A 7,919-nucleotide genomic window follows, 5' to 3' on the forward strand; every position below is an offset into this window, starting at 1 on the left:
GAAGAGTGGAGCTCAGCCTGTATGGATGCTCAATCCCAGGCGGGTAACACTCGGTTAAAACTGTTGCAATATAATTGGCTGATGAGGGTTTATATCACTCCAGAGAAATTAAATACATTTAGTGCAGATATTCCAGATACTTGTATGAGATGTGGTAAAGACAAAGGTACACTTTTCCATTGTCTGTGGGCATGTCCAAGAGTGAAAGAATTCTGGGAAGAAGTGAGGAGGGAGATTCAGAAGATATTGTCGATAGATATTGAGCTTGACCCAAAACTGTTTCTATTAGGTCTTTACCCACCTGGCCATAAGATTCAGAGTAGCGAACAAAGATTCCTGGATTTATGTTTACTACAAGTCAAAAGGGCTATAGCCTTATCGTGGAAAAAGATAGGCAAACCCAGTATTGCTCAGTGGTTTAGGGAGTTATCATTGTGTCTTCCTCTGGAAAGAATCACTTATACTTTGAAGAATAAACAGAAGATGTTTGATAAGATATGGGGAAGGTTTATCCAATATATTACGGTTAATGATTTATCTCATTTAATGGTGGAAATTGTCTAATTGTATTCTCTGCAGCTGTTTGGTCTTGTGGCCATAAGGACTCTGTTGTTGTTGTTACCATTCTAAGTGCCATTATTTTATTATACTGTACTTATATAGGTATGTTATTGTTTGGTTTTTTGTTTGGTTTTCATTTTAAGTAATTGTATTGTATTGTCTGTATTATGTATTGTTTTGTTGTATTGTCTGTTTGTCAAAAAAAAATAAAAATCAATAAATATATTGTAAAAAAAAAAAAAAAAAAAAAAAAAAAAAGCTCCAGTGCAAGTCAAATGTTTGTCAGTGTTGGGGTTCCCACCTGCTCTGCTGTGCTACGCAATCTTATGTATAAATTCATGTGTAGGGTATCTGAGTCAGTAAATTACATCATTGATGTCATCACTAACACGATACGTAGTTCTGTCAGGTTCTCCTCCAGACTGTGGAACCATTGGCGAACTTGTCTGTATGTTTGAAACTGAATATGGTGGAACTCTTTTTATTGTATATTTCTTTCTATATTATTATTATTTGTATCTATTGTGTTGCTGTTATGTACTGTGATATGGACTCCCCTGAGTATGCAATAAAGAATCAATCAATCAATCATATCTACGAGCTTAAGTGTTGCATCGTGACATGTTGCGAGTTTGTAGATGGGCTATTTTCTTAAAGCCAAAGTATAGGGCTGAAGTGGTTCATGCATGTCTTATCATAGGCCTAATAGAGATTTCAAATATGTGTAGTGGAGTAAAAAGTACAATAGTTGCCTCTGAGATTTTAGTGAGTTATAGAACTAAAAGTATTGAAAACTGAAAGAAAGTAAAAGAAAACTCAACATTTGACTTAAGTACAGTACTTGAGGAGTGCACTATTACAATTAGTATTACAATTATTTTACTTTCCCTAACAACCTAAAATGAACCTTTTTGAAAAAAACAAAGTTGTCCTTTAAGTACAGACCTTGAGGAGTATATGCACCACTATTAAAGGTATATTCAGTGATTTCACTTAATTCAAATATCACTTATTTTTTTATTTTGTTGTGATAATCATCCCTACCATAGAGTGTGCTGGCCATATAAGGAGTTCCTCCCTGTCCCCAGTTAACCCCTGGGGGTCAAAAAACCTTAGGTTTCGTTTTTGACTCTCTATCCTGATTGGACGAAAGGCTGGGTCCCACAGCCAAAAACGAAACCTAAGGTTTTTTGAGTGAAATCACTGAATATACCTTTAAAAAGAAACCACTAGAACCGAGTTTGACCTCCGACCCCAGCCTTGCACGCTCTGCGTGGCTGTCATGCTTTTGTCCTTCCTGTCGTCAATGTTTACCGGAAACAAACTGCCACGGATGACTTGCTCGAGATTAAATGTTGACTCTCCACGGCGGCTGACAATTTACCTCCAGTCTGATCCTTCTGACAGGCAGGCCATGGTGAATAAACATGGAGGGAGTTCCTTTATAGCAGAGGCATGCAGATGCATTTTGACTTAGCTTAGTTTTTATTTTGTCTTTATTTGTGACTCTTTTTGCTACAGGGACAGTCATGGCGGCAAGACTAACTGTTCAGGAGAGGAGAAATAAATGTTTTTTAGTTAATAGCACAGGCAGACTCTTCACATACTACGTATGTCTGAAATAAATGTCAGAGCTGAAATCGACATGTAAAAGCATGAGATAAATGTGCAAACATGTAGCTAGATGTAATGTTAGAGACCAAAGAACCTTTCAAGCCTTTTTTCTCGCTGTTTTCTGCAAGACAATTTTACTCTATAAGCCATATCTCCAAAACTGATGGGTCAAACTGAACAACCAATATGTCAATTTGAAGCTATGACTTTGCCTCGGTCAGAAACGGTAACATTTAGTACGGTAATCGTCAGTGAAAGAAAGGTAGTCTATGGACATTTTCTGCCATAGTTTTAGTGGAAATTAACACGGATGTACACTGTACAGTATAGGCATCCAGCAAACCTATAATTATACACGATATCCCTGAGGCACAGCTATAGAGTGCTGGATGCTCCTGCAAGCACTCTCATTAAAGCAACAATCCATTGTCAAATATTTGTTCTTTTTCTGTGGAAAATGTGTTTACAGCACAGGGAGACTGCCGCCAACACTGCAAGCTGCACGGCACACATATTTGCACGTGTTAAACAATAATCTGGCCAATGTTGCAATATCTGATTTCATGACAATAGCAATAAATAATAGCTAATACAGTGTCACAGTACCAGTAAGACGCCCTGACGGCGAGCGCTGGTGCTTTGGCATGGGGTTCAGATCAACATATGGAATGAAATCTGTACTGGCCATATACCGATCGTGTAACCTCACCCCAGAGGTGACTAGATTAAGCCAGACTAAATCTAAATATAAGATTTAGAAACTCTTAGTGTTTCTAGTAAGACTAAATCTTAATTGCCCAGACTCTTCTTCAACAAAGATGGCGAAAGCAAACATTCTTTGTTCTGTACTTATACATACAATAGTATGGTACAAAACACTGAAGTCCTTAAACCAGGAACCTAACCGTAACTTTCCCGGGGGCGTGGTTATAAGCACAACCGGTGTTGGATTTAGTATGTCGCGCCTGTACCCAGTGTCTTGGCTCTACCCCAGGGTCAAACCCATCATTAATCCCATCAGCCCTAAACTCCGCCCTCACCATCCGGTTGGTTCTCCAGTCATCCAATCATCTACTATCACTTGCAATACATACACCTGTGCCCCCCCATTCACTCCCTTATACCTTCCGGCATGACCAGATTGTCAAGCTAGCACACGTGGAAGGGACACAGGTGCAGGCACAGAAGGCACCAGTACTGAAACTGCTTTTAATGTTACGAAAAAGTTCAAAAACGAGCAAAGGAGCAGGCAAACATCTATTCTAAACTGTGGATCAGAATTCTAAATGGCAGTCAGCGAGGTCAGAGGTACAGGCAAGGGCTGGACAAAACACATCCATCGTCTACAAAACAAAGCAAGAGGTCAGTCCATGAGGTCAAAAACTTTGCTTGAACAACGCTTGAGAGCTTTGAGTTCACACAAGACAATCTGGCAAAGACTGATGTGAGTCTGAGGCAGTCGTGTAAAAAGTAACTTAAGTACATTTTCTCAAGTACTGTACTCAAGTACAATTTTGACGTACTTTTACTTTCCTGGAGCATTTCTAATTCTCAGTACTTTTACTTCTACCCCAGAGACAAATATTGTACTTTCTACTCCACTACATTTATTTGAAAACTTTTGCTACTTGATACTTTTTAGTTTTTGATTATTTGGCCTATTACTAAACATACTTTAATCACTTAAGATCTATACAGATTTCAGTCATTTGTAAATAGTCGACCTACAAGCTCACAATGCGTCGCGATCCGACGCACTGTGCGCTTATTGCGCTTAATATGAGTATTGTTACTTTTAGTACATTTTCATTCCGATACCTGTATACTTTTACTCAAGTACATTTTTAATACAGGACTTCTACTTGTAACGGAGTACATCTACATTGCATTATTTATACTTTTACTTACGTAAAACATTTGAGTACTTTTTCCACCACTGACTATTATTATTAGTAACTAGTTACTTTGTATATTTTGATTATTACAAAACATACACTTCAGCCCTATTTAAACTTTGGCTATTTGATCTACAAGAGAATTGGAAATACTCCAAAAAGTAAAAGTACCTCAAAATTGCAGGACAGAACTTGAGTACATGTACTTAGTTACTTTCCACCACTGGTCGCATAAATATAGGAGCAGCCGTTTTAACGGCAGCAACTCAGAAACTTTTGTAACGGTGATAGTTTTGGCAGTTCATTTAATACATGTTACAGTAGCATTATTATGGTGACAATTATAACCAATACATACTGTACAGTGTGTACTGTATATTTATAGGCTGGCACAACATGTCACAAAGTATACTTACTGTACTGCATTGCATATTATGTGGTCCACTTGGTCAAGTGCAGATAACGAGACGGTGGCTTCCGGTTCTGAGCAGAGCTTTCGGGGACATTCACATCATTAATCTGTATTCTTAAGCTAAAATAACAATGGTGGTTTTCAACCCGGTTCATATATCAAGGATCATTATTATTTTATTTGGCATTTGAGCCACGGACCACCCGTTTTGATGAGATTTATCCTCTCAAACCCAACACTTAGAGCCATTACCATTGCTGTCATGACCCGCCAAAACTGCAGATTTAGGCGACTAAAATCTTGACTAAAACTAGACTAAAACTTCTCAGATGACTAAAATACGACCAAACGACACCGACGGGATCGTGTCATCATACTAGAGCAGGGGTAGTCAACCTTTATTATCAAAAGAGACACTATTATTACAAATACAAATTACAAATACAAATATTACAATTACATTTGGATTGCACAATATATTTGCTTTAATAATGATGATGATAATGATTTGTATGGTCTTTCAATATTACATTGTATTGTAATTTCTCAAAGCAAATCAAGTACACCAGTAAGCCAGCAGCATTGGTGGTGAAAACAATCAAAGATGTCTTAGCATTAATCCATTCTTCATTTTCCTTCATTACATGTGCTTCTTATTTTTGTGCAATATCCGTGTGAAAGAATAGCTTTATGCCTACTACAATATTAAATTATGATTAAAATGTGAAAGAAAATAAAAATAAAACATATTTTCATACTTCTTTGCCCAAGCAACTGGGAGCCACGGGAGAGGGCCTAAGAGCCACATGTGGTTGCCTACCCCTGGACTAGAGGGAGTGAGAACAATGATCTACCCACTTTTAAAACAAACCTGGGTAAATTAGCCTTCTACAGCACTGCCACCCAAGCGTGTGAATGCCCTCAGGCCAGAAAATCCACCTTTCAGCAGGCCCAAAGGAGAGGACATAATCAGTATCAAGTGCTTTTGGACTTAGAAGTGTTTGACTGTACTCTGTTGCTGTTTTTACATTTCTGTCTAATAGACTATTCAATCAATGTCACACTCGGTGTCAAGAGTGAGGTGTACCTTGTTTTGTATTATTGCGAACGCAGTGAGCCACTTAGTATGACAGCAAGGGCTGAATGTCTGTGTGTCACGCTGTTACACCACCCGCCCGCCACCAGAGGGCGCAGCTAGACAGCAAGGGCTGACGCAGCTAGACAGCAAGGGCTGAATGTCTGTGTGTTCCGCTGTTACACCACCCGCCGCTGCTTAACAACGACACTGTCTGTAACTTGCTCGCTGTTACACCACCCGCCGCTGCTTAACAACGACACTGTCTGTAACTTGCTGTACTAGGCCCAACATAAAAATAATACTGTCACAACGACACTGTCTGTAACTAGACAGCAAGGGCTGAATGTCTGTGTGTCCCGCTGTTACACCACCCGCCGCTGCTTAACAACGACACTGTCTGTAACTTGCTCGCTGTTACACCACCCGCCGCTGCTTAACAACGACACTGTCTGTAACTTGCTGTACTAGGCCCAACATAAAAATAATACTGTCACAACGACACTGTCTGTAACTAGGCTATGTGTACTAGTGTGTGCATATGGGCTAACGTTAGCTAAAACTAGGCTATGTGTACTAGTGTGTGCATATGGGCTAACGTTAGCTAAGCAGTCACAGTCCTGTTTACTGCTGCTCAACATTAATTGTTATTGCAATTTACGATCTGCGTTCGCTTCCCGCGTTCTCGCGTCTTACTTGTTGCTCTAAGTTTAAGTTTAAGTCATCGTAAACCGTCCTCCTGAGTTTCCTGCATATACTTTGAGATGAGCTCTGCATATGGGTCCAACAAACACATTGCGGGGTTCCTGACAATCAATCAATCAATCAATTTCCTTTCCTCTTCCAGCTCCACTCCGACATGGACAAGGGTGACGGCAAGGTCAAGTACGTGCTGGCGGGCGAGGGCGCCACGTCCATCTTCACCATCGACGAGAACACGGGCGACATCCACGCCACCAAGCGGCTGGACCGCGAGGCGCAGGCCTACTACACGCTGTCGGCGCAGGCCGTGGACCGCCTCAGCAACGTGCCCGTGGAGCCGCGCTCCCAGTTCGTGGTCAAGGTGCAGGACATCAACGACAACGAGCCCAGGTTCCCGGACGGGCCCTACCTGGCGGGGGTCCCCGAGATGTCGCCACTGGGTAAGAAACGTGTTTCGTCTCTTTGTTGCTGTTCCGGATATATTTCTACTTGCAAAAAAATAGATTTCAACCTTACTACTACTTTGTACTACTAGTAGCCTACTTTGCAGAGGAAATTATGTTAAAAAATTAACTTTTTATGCAAATTTAATTCACATTTATAGAATTACTCAAAGGCAAGGGCAGAGCGTTCCACAAGGTAGGAACAACCACTGTAAAGGCTCTATCACCTTTTGTCTTTAACTTGGTCACTGGGATTTTTAAGAGTTCTTTATCCGAGGACCTGAGGGGTCTCACATTATCCTTAGGGGTTAAAAGGCCGAGGATATACAGTGGGGCCAGTCCATGAAGTGCCTTAAAAGTGGTTAAGAGGATTTAAAAATCTACTCTGGCCTTGATGGGTAACCAATGCAGTCCAGCTAATACCGGAGTTATGTGTGCTCTACGGTTAGTGTTAGTGAGGATTCTGGCTGCAGTGTTCTGTACTAATTGGAGTCTGGATAATGAGGAGTGGCTTAGCATTGTGTAGAGTCCGTTACAGTAATCAAGGCGGGAAGATACAAATACATGCATGATTTTTTCTAGATCCGGGGGCGTGAGAATTGGTTTTATTTTAGCGATGTTGCATAGATGATAAAAGCAGGACTGGGTGACCTTTTTGACGTGGAATTCGAGGTTCATTTTATTATCAAAAAATACACCCAGGTTCTTTACCGTGGGTTTAACGCATAGACTGTAAAAAAATATGGACAAAGCGTTCCCCGGGTCTAACATGACCGTAAAATGAAGCCTGTAATTCCTTGCACTCTAATGCACTGTAAATCGCCATCTTTCTTGATCCGTTCTGGTCCAGTTGGCCATTGGCTGGCCCAGACAACGAGGCGGGACTTCCCCCTTCTTCTCCGTTGGTTTTTATTTTGACTCGAGTGGGTGGGGGATCCCGATCATAGACTGTAACGGTAGCCACGCCCCTCAGAACATGCGCGACTTTATGGTCATTTATTTTATAAATGGGACCATAATTTTCCAAAAAGAATATTATGACATTAGAAATGAGACTTTAAACTAGTGACTGGAAGCAGAAAGTATTCATGACCATGTTTATTAAGGTAATACAGTCTAGGTGAAGTTGGGCCCAAATACATGGGCCTCTATGGAGCTATGGGGCTTTTTGGGTCCAGTCCAGCGCCACAACAGGCCATTATATGAACTTTCAGGAA

At 40.7% G+C, this 7,919-nt stretch overlaps 1 protein-coding gene across 1 annotated transcript in view; it reads left to right on the forward strand.

Moving 5' to 3' along the window:
- Positions 1–7,919, forward strand: part of LOC310868009 (cadherin-7-like) — a gene marked incomplete at its 5' end in the record, with an annotated part of 188,143 nt that overhangs the window by 48,613 nt on the left and 131,611 nt on the right. The window contains one exon of the mRNA XM_083778211.1: positions 6,405–6,699. Coding sequence (XP_083634337.1) covers positions 6,405–6,699 — 295 coding nt within the window. The remainder of the gene's footprint in view (positions 1–6,404; positions 6,700–7,919) is intronic.

The sequence above is a fragment of the Protomyctophum parallelum genome, assembly GCF_964188405.1.
Source record: "Protomyctophum parallelum genome assembly, chromosome: 12".
Taxonomy (NCBI): Eukaryota; Metazoa; Chordata; class Actinopteri; order Myctophiformes; family Myctophidae; genus Protomyctophum; species Protomyctophum parallelum.